At 39.1% G+C, this 15,695-nt stretch overlaps 1 protein-coding gene across 1 annotated transcript in view; it reads right to left on the reverse strand.

The window, feature by feature from the left end:
- LOC122806610 (calpain-5-like) overlaps positions 1-15,695 on the reverse strand; it is a 660,704-nt gene that overhangs the window by 210,937 nt on the left and 434,072 nt on the right. The window contains exon 6 of the mRNA XM_044077176.1: positions 15,234-15,427. Coding sequence (XP_043933111.1) covers positions 15,234-15,427 — 194 coding nt within the window. The remainder of the gene's footprint in view (positions 1-15,233; positions 15,428-15,695) is intronic.

The raw sequence follows: 15,695 nt of genomic DNA on the forward strand, positions 1-15,695 counted from the left end.
TCCCTTGCCAGTAACCCCTTAGTACTATATGTTTGTCTTTCGGCTTTTCCTGGTAAGAGGTCGCAACAGCGGAACTCCGGTCAGCTAATGATTGGCAGTAGATTTTTATGAAATGCCGAGGTGCCAGCTCGACGCCCAACCTTCAACGAAAGCACGCCCATTTATGCACGTATGTCTTTTGAACGCTACCCAACCGCTGGGAGGACAGCAGACTCCACACAGAAGGCACTCCCAAGCCCAGCCGAGAATCGAACGGGAGAACCTCTTGCTGTGAGGTAACAACGCTACCACCATACCACCATGGCATTCCCTTAGTACTATATATCTTCCATTATTATCTTTTTTTTTTCCCCCTCTTCTGTCATTATTGGAGCTCCTACTGCAATTATTATAAGTACTCCCCTTTTCCTTTGCCCAGGATATTCCACTGAATAACCATCCTGAAAACCTTTCTTTAGCAAACTGACATGTTCAATTCTTTCCAGGTGCGTCTCCTGTAGCATAGCTATTTACATTCTACATTTTTAATATAGCTCACTACTCTTTATTTTTTATATTTATCTGTAAAGCCATTCAGATTGAAAGACATTACAGAAAGCATTATTTTTATATAGTTACCATTACCATCTTTTATGTATAATTGCTTTTTTGTTAAATGTCTAGTTCCAAATTTTATGTTACATGCATATATGGTTCCACAGGTTGGTCTTTTATACAGTTTTTCTTGTCATATCCGTTTGAGCCTACTTCACATCTTACATAACTTTTTGTTTTTTTGAAATCCCTCAAACAGAACAAAGAACCCCCCCAAACCCCCCTAAAACCTATTAACTTAATAATAACACACAGAACTATGTACATCTTCAGGTATTGAAGTTTTTGCTTCCTAATAAGAACAAACGTTTTAAGTTGATAGCCACACAGACAGGCTAAAGTTAACCAAGAAGAAAGGTTAGTCATGCTAAGATGCATAGTACAGCCTGTGCTATTAGTAAGTGCTATTTGATTTGGTCCATCTTTATACCATTCCCAGATGAGAAAATACTTGAATGCTTTCAGTGAACACTTTCTCTAAGCCATTTGTCTTTATCAAATTGTCTTCTAATGACATGCAAACCAGACACAAAACTGCTAAGGGTACCTTGTTTACCGGAAAACAGCCTTATAATATTCAGTATTCTTTTTCATTTACATGCTTTGTAATAAACTTGTTAATGGATAACGCCTGGGGTCTTAACCCAGTCATATCCCTATGCAAGCATGGGAAAAAGTGCACTGATTTTTCTTTTGTCATACTCTCTACCAGGCCTTTCCAATGTCGCCCCTTCTCTCCCCCTCATCTTCTCTCTCCCTCTCTCTTTTTTTACATAGCAGTGCCTACATTTCTTAAAACTGAATCAAGAAAGAGAGACAGAAGAAGGGAGAAAAAGAAAGAAACAAAAGCACTTGTTTATATTAGTATCCCCACTGCATTAAAAAAAATGGAGAAAACTTTACTTCAGGTTTAATTAGATTTGTCTTTAAAGCTCTCACAGCTGGGAAAACCCCAGATTGCTTTCAGAGAACATTATGTTGTAGCCAATTTCTCTTTTCTTTTTTTTTCTCTTCCTTCAGCCAATCCCCATCCATCAGACTGTCTCCAGCTTCTCTTTAACAGATTGTCTCCATGAAGACATGAGAACCAGACAGCCGATCTAGACAGCCAGTTTATCTTTATAAGATTTTTTCCATGTAAACATGAAGACCAGCTGCAGGATTGCTACTAAGTATACAAGTATTTGTCAGAAGAAAAAGCCTCATTACTGTACATTCAATATTTTTTTTCATTTACTTGCTCTGTCTTACAACTAATCAACCTGAGGTCCTTAATCCAGTCATTTCCCCATGCAAAAATGAAAAAAGCACATTAATTTTAACTTTGCCATGCCTTTTTAACTAATCACTTTTTTCATTGCATTGCCTGTATTTCTCAAAACTGTACAAGAAGAAAGAGAGAACAGGGTAGAAAAAGAAAAAATAGCACTTGTTTACAATCCCCAATAAACTTAAAACTAGCATGCAAAGAAACCCATATACCACAAATACAATACTATTAAGAAAAAATGTTTTCTTTACTTAGAGTTAGCTTTCTCCCCTATCTTCTCCTCCTCAAAGCATTTTTCCGAGCGTTAATGACATGAAGTAGGGCATATATTTTAGAGTCACCCACAAATCCTACAAATTTTGAAAAAGGTCCAACTGTTCTAGATTTTCTTGTTCTGGAATATTTCACAAATATAATTATTGCATTGTAATCCCACATTAAGTTACAGGTTTTATTACTGTTCTTCTCCATCACCCAAATCCTGTTTCTGCGTCATTTCCAACGTACTCTTGATTCTTCTAGTCAGCTGTCTTGCTACCTTCTTTCTCTCCAACATTTTCCATTGAAATACTGGAAAAGGTTTTACAGATATAGTCTCTCTGTGGTCTTTATTACCAGAAGAACAAGAAGAAGAATCTCCTTCTGTTTCACAGCTCACTTTTTGTTAAGCAAACTGTTGTATTTCCTCCTTAGCATACACTTCATTAAAAAATGATTTTGTCCCTCCAGGGAAAAATACTTTATAGACAGATGGATACAGCAGTTTGATTCTCACACCCGTGTCTTGACATTCCCTGAATAGTGGAATGAATTTACTCCTCGTCTGCCTGGTGTACAATGAGCAATCATTTTCTATAAACACTCTGCTGTCTCCCACTTTTAGCATTTTGTCCTTCTGTTACAGTTTTGTCAGAATCAACTCCTTCTGCTGATAGGATTGCATCTTTACTATTAAAGGAATAGGTTGCTTTCTTATAGCTAGGTTTGGAACATACACACAATGTGCCCTTTCAACTAATGACTCTTGTTGTGGAATAGTCCAGTTGCTTATTTGTGCTTTCATAAAATTAATGGTCTCTTCCTTCCAGCTTCTCTGGTATAGCTGAAAATCTCAGGTTTTACCTACAGGTTCTGTCCTCTAATTGTATTATTTTTTGAAACATCTCTTCCTGAGCAGTCTCCTATTCAGCCAGCCTTCTTCATTTCGACCTCTGATTTTTGTAGATTTGTCACCTCATCTGAATATCTGTTTAAAGCTTCTTCCATTTTTTTCCAGCCTTTTGTTGTTTGTGTTTATATACTCCATCAGGGTTTTGTTTATTTTAACCAGGTGGTATGCAGTTGTCTTATATCCTCCTGTAGGTTACTGGAAGTCATTTCTGAAGGTTGCATTGCTTTTTGCTCAACAGCTGCAGAACCCTCCCCAGTCAGTGTTTCTTTCTTACATTTTGTAGCTGTTTTTTCCAGGTCTTCTGTATTTCTTTATTCCTGGCATCCAGGCAGTGCACTTACTAGGCATTTACTGAAATTTACCCATAAACAGAAGTCTACTGGCCTCTGCTGAGTTTCTGTTTTCACACTGGGAGAGGTAGAAACAAGCTGTTACCCAGTGTGCGCTAGAAACAAGCTGTTACTCAGTGTGCAGCCATCATGGAAGTCCCACATTAATTATTTTCCTGATAAATATTTAGATAAATATATAGATGACGTGGCGATAGTTATCTGCTTTTCTTCCTTCAGTATTGTAAAAACACATGCAGCAAACTTACTTACACTTATCCCAAGGGTCTACTAGTTTTTTCAGTCAGTTGTGTTTTCTGAAAGGTGCCTTTCTATGTACACCTCCTTCTCTGTCTGCCTCCTACACAGAAGCTTACTGCCCTTAAATGTTCATTCTTTAATCTGCTCTATGTCCTTTCTAATCATTACTGTCCTGAAGCACTTTAAGCAAAATGTTAAATTTTTTCATGTATTTTTTCCTGTATGCCTTTTTACCCGTTGTACCTGATAATCACTAAAACAATATCCAAGCAGCCTATTAATATCCATATTTCACCACAGCTGATGTACCCCACATCACCCCCTCTATTTTTGTAGTGGATGATACCCAACTAACTTAAAACTGAGTTGCATTGAGGCTATCAGAGGTGAGAAGAACCTGTAGAGAACTGCCATCAAGCACAATAAAGGGTGCTTTGGGCCCCTTCCCCACCACACAGATCTTCCCTCTTCTCTCAGTGCTTCACAGGCAGCCACCCTCATCCGAATAGCCTGATGGTCTGACTTCATAGCCTCTCCCCAGTCAGACTGGGGCCATCTGTTTCTGAGGATAGATCATAGCTGTGTATTGACTCCATTAGTAAAAACCAAAATAATAACCTACTCTCATCAGCATTTTTTGTCGACCTGTCAAAAGCCTTTGACATGGTGAACCACCAACTACTCTTACATCGCTTAAAATCTCTTTCTCTTGACAGCATTGCCTTAAACTGGTTTACCTCCTATCTTCAAAATCGGAAACAAGCAGTGTTATGGAACACTAATCTCTCCGAACTTCTGCCCACCACTTTGGGAGTCCCTCAGGGCTCCATCTTAGGTCCTCTTCTATTTTCCATCTTTATCAATGACCTACATCTTGTCACCCCTCTAACTACTTGTATCCAATACGCTGACGATACCACCATCATTTGCTCGGCCACCACCCAAACTGACCTACACTCACTTACCCAAAAAATTTCACCACCATAGAGCAATGGTTCTCTAATCACTGTCTTCTCCTAAACCCTAAGAAAACTAAACTTCTCCTCTTCTTACCCACACACCAATCCCCCTCTATCAACTTCTCTCTTACCTCTAGTAATGGCACCCTTATCTCTCCTGATCAAACAACCAAACTTCTTGGCATAACTATTGACAACCTACTTAAATTTAACTTTCATATCAACTCAATCATAAAAGCAACTAATAGAAAATTAGGTTCTCTCTACAGAATCAAATCTTTCCTAACTCCTGAAGCAAGAACTACCATAGCTAGAACCCATCTAATATCTACACTGCTATATCCTTCCCCAATATATACTAACCTTTCTAAATACAACATCAATAAGCTTACAGCAGCCTATAATAACATTGCCAGATTTGCCACTGCCTCCCCATATAAAACACATCACTGCCAGAATCTCCACTACCTAGGATGGCTAGAACTACCCCACCTAATTCAATACTATCAGCTTTCCATAGCCCAGAAAGCCCTTCACCACCCTGAAAATACACCTATGCTCTCCACCCTTATAAAACCCTACAACAACCTAAAAAACATTCGCTAATCTAACAAAACACTGATTCAAACTTCTCTATCAAAGAACACCGCAGGTGACTCTATATTTTCCAACTCAGTTGGTAAGATTTGGAATCAACTTCCTCCATACCTAATAGCCCAAACTTCCATCACACTGTTTAAAACTAAACTAAAACACTTTCTTACCAATCACTGGCTATGCTCATGCAACAACCCAAGCTGATCTTTACAACTCCTCGCACATACTGCATCCTTTACACTTTCTCTCAGGTCTACTTTTTTTTTTTTTCCTCAGTGTTCATTTCTACTTGAAATGCTGTCTCTTATCTATCAACTATACGCTTCTCTACATTCTATTACTAACTCTCCTATTTTCTACTAGAAATACTGTCACTGATCTATCAACTATACTCTTCTCTACATCCTATTGCTAACTTTAAACCAACACCTTAATTTCTGCTGTGTCATACTACACATTCCAGTACTTAAGTATCAGCTATATCTCCTATTACCTATCTGTACTTTCTCATATTGTAGTTTAATGTCTTGAGTATTTTTGTGCTTGAAATACCCTATGTATTGTGTATATGCTTTTTGCGATTGAAATGACTTATGTATTGCGTTTATATTTTTTACCATGTATTAGATAGCGGAGCTTTTCTCCTCGGGCCTCCACTGAAAATGGACATGTATCCAGTTGGACTAGCCCGGTTAACAAATGTAAAATAAATAAATAAAATAAATTACCCAGCAACTTCTTGGCTAAAAAAGCCAACCATGTTTAACTAGATGGAGGTAGGGATTTTTACTACAGCTTTAACAGTTTCTCAGGTGGCAAGAAAACTTACATTAGTGCAAGGGTCTTCATTGCCATCCCCCATAGTGTGAGTACTTCATGACATGCACTCTATGAAGTCTGTTGGAGAACAGCTTGGTAGCACTAGTCAAATGTCTTTGGTCAAGACATGCTGCATGCTTGACACCTTCCTGTTACTAGTTGATGGCAAAGTATTACTTATTCTTAGAAATGTAGAACTGCTTACAAATCAAATTATTGTACATAACTTAACTATGTTACCTCAAAATGTACAAGCTCTTAACAAAGTAGAGTGTACATTCCAGCACAAATCTCACAAAAGTACACATAAGCTGTATACACATGTATTTGAGAAAACTGGAAAGTCTGGGAAATGTGAAAAATAAAAAACATCTTTTTGGCAAAAGGCAACCTTGCAATCCCAAACTTATATATTCTTACTTCAAAGTTGGTCCAGCTTGGACAAAAAAATTATTAAAGCATATAAATAATGACAGTTTTTTTCTCCATTACCCTTCAACCATTGAGAGGACCTAATCACATGCCTTCAGTCTTTTACATTTCACTACAATAAGCAGTAACACAACAGTTGCAGGAATACAACAATTTAAGCAAATAACAGCTTAAGCAAATGAAGAGCGAGAAAATTTTACCTTTTCTAAAATGTGGGCAGCTATATTATGATTCAGAAAGTTTTCTATTCATACATGCATTAATAAGTGGTAGATATTTCATGCAAGGGTTTTTAAAGTAATGGTGACGTTTATAATACTTGTGTCATACTTATATTTATGTATTTGTTTACTGTGTATTATTTTAGTGATTAATACATATTTTTACATAGAGTTTTAATATGGGAACATTCAATATATTTATATTTTAAATATCTTGATCATACATGATAACTTTTAGATTATTTAGTTTTTGGTAGGAAATGTGCACATTCACCTTTAAGGACACCATTTTGAGTATGAAGTTATAAAAAGGACTGGATCTACTGTGATAGTTGTTCTGAAGATGTCCTTAATGTGTAATGGATGAAAGTGCTAAACCTGTTTTTTTGGTTTTGCGTTTTTTTTGTATTCTGTTATTAAATTTGGTTTTATACTCCACAGTCTCAGTGTTTGGTTTTCCAACAGTGGGTCATTTTGATGAGCAAATTTTGTGGTTACAGATGTTTTGCCCATCCATTTTGCCTTTGTTTTTGTGAAGATTGAGAAAACAACATTCAAGCATGTCATAGTAAGCCACTGTATAGCTACAGTAATCCCAAACCCACTTGGAAATGTATGGGATTCCTGTTGTCTCTTAGGATCATAGGTCGGTGCTAGGCTATCGGCCCTAGGGCCTATATAAGTCTAGCCATAATAATTCCCTGGAAATTTCTTCCCACAATATTTACTTCCCTGGACCCCTGTCTAGCAGGGTGACTGACGTGATCCCTGGGATGAATTTCCTATCTCCCATCCAATCATCAAGGTTCCTTTTGAAGAGGGCCAAGGAGGCACTCTGCTTGACATGTATAGGCAGTCTATTCCAGAGTATGGGGGGGGGGGGGTCTCTGGGTTAGGAACCTATCCCTCCAGCATGTTTTGTTCATTGTGATGACAAGGTTTAGATCCCTGACATGTGTGGCTCTGAGGGACTGGGATTTTTTTAAGTGGAGCATGTCCAACAGCTCAGGGTTTAACATGGCCTTGTATGTTAAGCACCGATCGCCTCTGAGTCAACGGTATGCCACAGAGTATAACTGGAGTTTTTATTAGACAGTCAGCACAGGGCATCTGCTTTAGGCTTGCAATTCTTTTAGTGAGGTATTTCTGTGGCCTTTCCAGCTGTTGCAGATGTCTTGTGAGGTACATACTAAATGGGGCGTTGTACTCTATAATGGGTCTAATGAGGGATAAGTAGAGTGGGACAATGACCCCCTTTTTTCTGGATGAAAAGCCCTTAGAGATGAGGTGGGCCACATAGAAGGATTTCCTGACTGTTGTGCCTATGTGGTTATCGAAGGTGAGACTACTGTCCAACTGTGTCCCAAAGTCTCTCATCACCCTTTCGGTGTTTAGAGTACTGCCACCTATGTGGTAATTCATGGGTACATGGTTTTTCCCAAAGGGGATAACTACACATTTCTTGGCATTAAGCTTGAGCCCATGGCTCTGGCACCAAGCATCTGTTTCTGTAAGGCCCTTTTCTAGAATATCCACATCATTTGGGGATTCAATAATGGCTCCCAGTTTGCAGTCATCTGCGAACTTTGTTAGCCAGATTCTCTTAGTGTTGGCCTGTACTTCAGAGAAGTAAATGCCAAACAAGAGTGGTCCCAGGACTGAACCCTGAGGTACTCCACTTGTCACTTGTCTGGAGCTGGATTTGGAGTTTAGCAACTTTTACAGTTTGGGTTCTGTCAGTAAGCCAGTTAGCAACTCATTGAGTGATGTAGGGATGTATGCCCAGCTTAGTAGGTTTATCTATGATTCCAGAGTGGGGGATGGTGTTAAAGGCCTTGGCAAGGTCCAGATAGGCTGTGTGGACCACCTTTCCGTCGTCCACAGCTCTGAAGACTGATTCGAAGTCAATCAGGCCCAGGAGACAAGATCGGCCCTTCACGAACCCAAACTGGATGGGGTCCAGTGTTTGAAAGTTGCCAATGTCTTTGTTTATAAGTTCTATGATAATGCGTTCCATGCCCTTGCAGATCAGGCTCATCAGACTGATGGGAAGGTAGTTCCCGGGATCGAAGGTGGATCCCCCCTTGTGGAGTGGGATAACTGTAGCTGTGCGCCACTCAGTGGGCACGAAGCCTGACGTGAGGCTATGATTAAACATATCACTTAGGTGAGGTGCCAGTTCATTTTGTAGTTCATGTAGTACACAGCCCGGGATGTCATCTGGTCCTATGGATGCTGTGTTCTTAGCTTTGGAGAGTGCGGTTTCTACCTTTGTGGCCATGATTACCAGAATTCGGCAATCTTTTGGTATTGAGATGGGCCCTTTAGGGGGTGAAGTTGGCACTAAATCGATCTGCCAGGATATTGGCAATATCCTTGGGATCAGTATATTTAATGCCATTCTGTTGTAGCTCAGAGCATATCTGAGCATTGCCATTTAGATTCTTGACATAACTATAGAATGCCTTGTGGTTGTCTTTAGAATCTTTGGCAATTTTATTTTCGTAATTAGCTTTGGAGGATTTTTATGAGGGATCTGAGCTTCTTACTGAGGCTGGTAAGGGAGTTTTTTGCATCCTGGGATTTTTCTCTTTTCTGCAGCAGTTTCTTTCTTCTGTTGTATAGTTTGTTTATGGTAGGGGACCACCAGATTGCCTCCCTTTTTTTGGAGGAGAGCATCTTGATTCTATTTGGGATGGCACGATTCATGCACAAGTGGATGTGCTCATACAGTGCCTTAGTATAGGATTTGGCATTCGAACTTTCAGCTCCCGTCTGCATGGGTGTCATGAAGTTTGTCACTTCAGACTTGAGTAGCATGAAGTTAGCTTTGGAGAAGTTTTTTTACAGAGGTTTCCTTAGTGGGGGGTGGGGGGTGGGGGTGGGATGTGGATGTCAAGGGTGATTTGCTTATGGTCAGACCTGACCAACGAGGGGTTATCACTGGTGTGGAGCATCTATCTCCCATGTTGGCAATGACCAGGTCTAGGATGTTGGAGCCCCTGGTGGGACAATGGATTTAGTTGATCCAGGGCATTGGAATTTATGAATTCCAAGAACCGTTGGGAAAAGGTGTTGGTACCTGATAATGGCAGGGTAGTTGAAATCACCCAGTATTAGGGTGTTTGGTTGTATCTTAATATTTTCCAGTATGTTTAGAAAGGTGTAGTGAGAATCTTGAGGCATGGTGGGGGATCTGTAGCAAGCTACAGTTTGGGTTGCAGTCTTACCTAGTGTTAGTTTCACCTGGAGAATTTCAGACGCATTGTGTTGGGCAACTAGCCTGGAGGTGTGAATATCCTTGGTGAATATGGAGACTCCTCCACCTTTAGTGTTTTGGTCGTGGTTTGGTGGCCGAAAAGTGTGGTAAGACTTGTAGCCTGGTATTGCAGGGGTGTTCTCTGGAGCCTTGAACCAGGTCTCAGTTACTGCACAGATATCGATGTTATCCATTTTTAGGAGTGCCTCAAGAGAGTGCATTTTGTGGTTTAGACTTCTAGCATTGAATAGCATTACCTTTAGATTTTGCATACTTGTATCTTTTACGGTGGAGGTTTTGTCCTTTGAACCTTGCTTAAAAAAGGCACTATAGGGGTGGCAAGAGTTTTAGCCAGTAACTTGAATCCCAGGGGTGACAGGTGCAGACCATCTGTGGCAAAGCATCGTGGTTTGTCGATCATGTAATCCCAGGCAGACAGATACTGGATCCCGTTTGAATGACATCAGAAGTTTAGCCAATTTTTGAAGTCAATCATTTTGTCCTTATACTGTGGTATTATTCTGGGCAAAGGCAGGATGCTTCTCAGAGCTAGGGTCATACTTGCCTGGGCCACATGATCTGAGAGATCTTCCATGTCTCTTTTCATGTAGTCCATGGAGGTACGTCTCAAGTCATTCACTCCAACATGGACAATGACAGAGTTGTATTTGTACTTGCTGTGGAATGACTTGAAGGCATGCATTATGTAGCGGATCCTGGCACCTGACAGGCAGCTGACTGTAATTTTCTCCTTGTGCAGCCTGCTGAGTGGGACATCAGTGTGCCTGACTATAGAGTCACCTATGACTAAAGTGTTGGGTACGTACTCTTGCCTTAGGGGCTGTTGTTGGGTGGCACACTGGTGTTGTGAGCTATGTGTCACTTTGGTTGTGACTGGTATTTGTTTGCGTTTCAGCTTCGGAGGTCCTTGTTGCTTGGGCAGGTTATTGTTAAGGGCCTCCATATATGTGAGTTTAGTGTTGCTGTGTGTGGGTGTTGATGGTGTGGGTTTTTGAAGGGCTATGTGTTGCTTGAGGTGTAGTGCAGGTGTTAACCTTCTCCTCTTGACTGTCTAGCACAATCTTGGCTGGAGAGATTCAAAATAGTCTTATTCAGACATTGGTCATGCATTCAATCCCAAGTGATATGGATAACAGTTTTCACAATGTATACTTTCTTGACCCTTCTAAGGCTTTGACAGTGATAAGAAACACAACTCCTTTTTTCAAGGACATGGAGTATAATATCAGATATTGTTAAAAACTGGTGCTGAATACTGTCATTTTAATATATTTTTGTTGATGTGTTGCCATAGTAGTGAATATAACATCACCCAATATGATAATGTTAACCCGTTGCAACATTGCACCAGTTGGTTTCTGAAGTGAAAAAAATTCAGAAAGATGTTTTGTAAACCAGAGCCATAATTTTCAGTGTTGCTAAAATCCAATCAGTTATATGTCATGGAAGGAGTTTGCAGAATGCACACAACTCGTTTTAGCTACATCTAAAGAAAATACAAAAACTGATGTTGTCCAGACAATAAAAATGTCTTATTTCATGTTGGAGTAGGCCATGCCATTATTTCAGTCTACACAACAAACTTTAATGAGGATAGCAACAGCCATGCTCATCCAATGGTTATTACATGGGAAAGTAATTATCGCAGCCCAATAACTGTCATATATGTACAGTACCAGGTGTAATGACCAACATGTGCCACTTACTTGTCATGTGAACTGCACACTGGACCCTGCCAGCAAAACGTTCCCATGATAAACTCTACTTAAAAAGCTGCAACTTCTAATCTGACCATTAGTAGGAATGCCCCCCAAACACACACACACACACACACACACACACACACACACACACACACACACACACACACACACACACACACACTCCGTCACACACCATGCAGGAAGCCTTACTTGTGCACCCCCAAGCTTAGTATAATCAGTTCAAAATTACAAACCTTTCATTTTAACTATTATACTGGGTAAATGTTTTGAACATTGTCTAGCTGAACTTGTAAAGTACAAAAATTCTTATACCAGTCTGTTAGATGCCTACTAGTGTTAGCTTCTCAGCTGGTAAATCTATTTTTATGAATCGGTTTTCCTATGATGGCCTTTTTTATTTTTGAACTTAGTTAAGGCTTCAGTACTTTGCCTCATGAAGCTACATTAGATAGCCTGCAAGTTAGTGATTTAAGTCAGTTTATGACTCACTTTTAGGAAACATAGGGTCACACTGCTGGGGCACACATTACTCTGGTCTTAAATTCACTCTGGTGCTTCTTGGGGTCTGTGTTAGAACCAATACTAGTTAGGTTTGTCTTTATCATTTACAAGGTTTGAGAGTGGATGGGCCAGTAAATGCACAGATGTCTGGAAAACACTGTATTTAATAACATATGACAGGGACTTTGAGAATATCAGTTACTACTTGGGCCAAACTGGTACACTGGCCTTTAAATCTGAACTTAATTTTACTTATTAACAGGTACATTTGTGTGTTTTGGTAAGTCATCAGTCTCAGTACCAGTAGGTTTGTTGAGTAACTCTCTTCAAGAAGCATTTATTGTGCAAATTCCACAAATCACTATTAACAATAATCCAAAATGTACTTGTCCTCAGTACAGACATTTACAAGTCTTTTGCATCTAGAGACCATGTATTGTTATATTATACCATGACCCCCCCAAAACGTGCACGCTGATTGGCCAGCGTGCACATTGTAAATCGAGTTATATTAATGGAAAAAGGTCTGGTCGTCCGGACTTTTTTCCATTAGTATAACTCTACTTTTAAAACACTGTCTCGCTATGTTAAATGGGTTTAACATAGCGAGACAGCTTTAAAATAAGCAACGGAGATCTCCGTTGCTTATTTTAAAGCTGTCTCGCTATGCTAAACCCATTTAACATAGCGAGACAGGTTTAAAAAGCAACGGAGAAAGCAAGATCTCCGTTGCTTTTTATTTTGCTATGTTAAATGGGTTTAACATAGCGAGACAGTTTTAAAATAAGCAACGGACATCTCCGTTGCTTATTTTAAACTGTCTCGCTATGTTAAACCCATTTAACATAGCAAAACAGTAAAAAGCAACGGAGATCTTGCTTTCTCCATGCTTTTGCCCACAGCTCTGATGTACTGCACAGGCGCAGTACATCAGAACTGCTGATGCCAGACATCTGCGGAAGGGCAGTAAACAGGCATTATACTATGCCATTATTTAAGAAAAGTAATAGTTTCTTTTCTTAAATAATGTCATGGTATAATAGCAATAACCCACTTCTGGGACCAAACCACTCCAACCGTGGGTAAATCCAGCATTACCAACACCCAGGCATGGGTTATTGCTATAATAATACGTTCTTGATGTATAACTATAAAGATTTTTAACATGTTTGTCCTGATATTCACAAGGACACCTTGTTTACAGCACATGGACTGCTCTTATAGACATGTCACTTGAATACAGTATCTCACAGTGATTTATTCACGAGCTTGAGCTTTAGGTGTTACAGTGTCATTATTTTTAAAACTTAAAAAACACTCTTCTGGGACTGCATGTTATTGAAAATCAGTGTTAACAAAATCAGTATTCATTCATATATTAACATATCAAGGAAGAGAGTTAAGCTCATAACACAAAGTGTGATCTGTTTATGGAATTGCATACCTAGGGAAAAAAGGCTAAATAATATTGTAGAACAATTTAAGAATAGAATAAGCAGGTGTTGTAGTGATAACAAATGTACTGCTAGGTTGGAAGAGTCTGCATTCCTTGTCATCTAATACCCTGAATGCAGGTTTGCAGAATCTATAAATGTTCCACTCACTGCACCTCAAGGGAAAGGAGAATTCTTCCATCTAGCACAGCATTTAACAAATGACTCCATTCAGTAGTGGTGCGTTAATCATTTTCCACCATATCATCACCTTACTTTCCTCAGTTCTTGTATACTCTCATATGTTCTAGAGTATAGATGGAGAAATGTGAGTTTAAGAGTAAATATATTCTGATGAAATTATATTTATATATATATATATATATATATCACCTCTCATCAAACTTTTTTTCTGCGCTGTACACTGTCTTACAGGGCAAAGCAGTCATCTAAGAGCTGCTTTACTTCTTTAGATTCCATTCACATACACTAGATGGAAAGATGTACCTTTAACAGCATAATATTCTGATGAAATGACATATATCACCCTTACTAAAAAGAGTCTTCCCCCAAATTTGTCTTTTTCACTGGCTATTTTTTGAAGTTGGGTGGTTATACTAACAGTAGGAAAGAACAGTCATAATTAACTTTTGCTCAAGAACTTGATAACACATCACTAAAACATCTGTGGTTGCAACAACCTTGTATTGCTAAATACCCCTATTAAGTTTGAGGAATATTTTATTTTATTTAAATGTGATAATGTGTACAAAAGCATATTGTTTACTTGTTGTATATATTACATGTCTGAATATGAGTTGACATCTGTTGTGTTACTATAGACATAATAGCCTTTCTCCTTAGATATTTAGTAGAATAGCCTAAATAGTTTTACCTGGTCAGCAAAATATAATGAGTAATTAAATCTTGATACAGTCTTATAACAGCGCTGGTTGTCCATCTACTGCAGCTTAATGGCACATGCTGTCTGCTATGACTTCAAAATTTCAGGATCTGAAATTTTTCATACAGGGTTTTTGTATACTTGTTCTGCAGCACTTAACAACCCCCCCCAAACGCCTGCCTCCTAGACCGTAGCTTAGTTTACCTCTTGTGTTATGTTTTGTCTATATTCCACATTTTAAATTCCCAATTTTTACACTCCTTCCACTAATTGTTTTTCTCCCAGGAGGGTCAGGTTCTCTCCTATTTCATTTTAGGAAGACTTAAAATGCTGATATGATGTTAATGCGCAGGGTTTTCAGTACCTGTGGTATGCTGAGTAACAGTCTGTACCCATGGTATGCTGTGAAACATTCCATGCCCATGGAATGTTACAAAACATTCTGTACCTGTGGTATGCTGCAGAACATTCAGTATGTTTGGTATGCTGCAGAACATTCAGTATGTTTTGTTTGCTACAGAATATTCAGTACACTTGGTTTGCTGAGTAACATTCAGTACATGTGGTGTGCTGTACAGTATGTTATGACATTATAAACCAGAGACTCAACCTGTATGACCATTCTGTGGCTTTCCAGTACTCAGGGAGGAGGAAGAACGTGCATAAGCTTGGACACTGGCAACCATGGAAATAAAACTTAGTTATTCATACTGATAATTAAAAAAAAAAGTTTCTTACCCACAGCTCCATGGCCCCTTCCACTCTGATGTTCCCCAAGGGTTCCGCATCCTGATCATATAGAGTTTATTGGCTTTGATCCAGGAAATGACGCCTTTTCCAATCCTCACCTTGCGGATGTCTGTAACCCCATAAGCATGTCCCTTAACTAATCCACATGCCATTTGGGCTTCTATTTCTTCTCCTGTACCAGGCTAAAGAAAACATGTCACAAGTGAACAAAGATTCTCAAAATTCACAAAGCAATTTAAGATTAATAAAAATGTTTATCACAAAATCCGAGGATAATAAATGCAGCCCAGTATTTCCACTCTTCCACAAAAATTTTATCCATTCCTTTTGCATTTCCCTGTTTTCTCAGAGTTCCAGTTTCTCCACTCAGCAACAGTACTGTGATCAAATGGGAAAGCCAATGAGTGTATGACCCTTACAACTAACAGTAAAACCAGAAAAGGATTGGGT

Source organism: Protopterus annectens, chromosome 7.part0 (assembly GCF_019279795.1).
Source record: "Protopterus annectens isolate FY-2018-M chromosome 7.part0, PAN1.0, whole genome shotgun sequence".
NCBI lineage: Eukaryota > Metazoa > Chordata > Ceratodontiformes > Protopteridae > Protopterus > Protopterus annectens.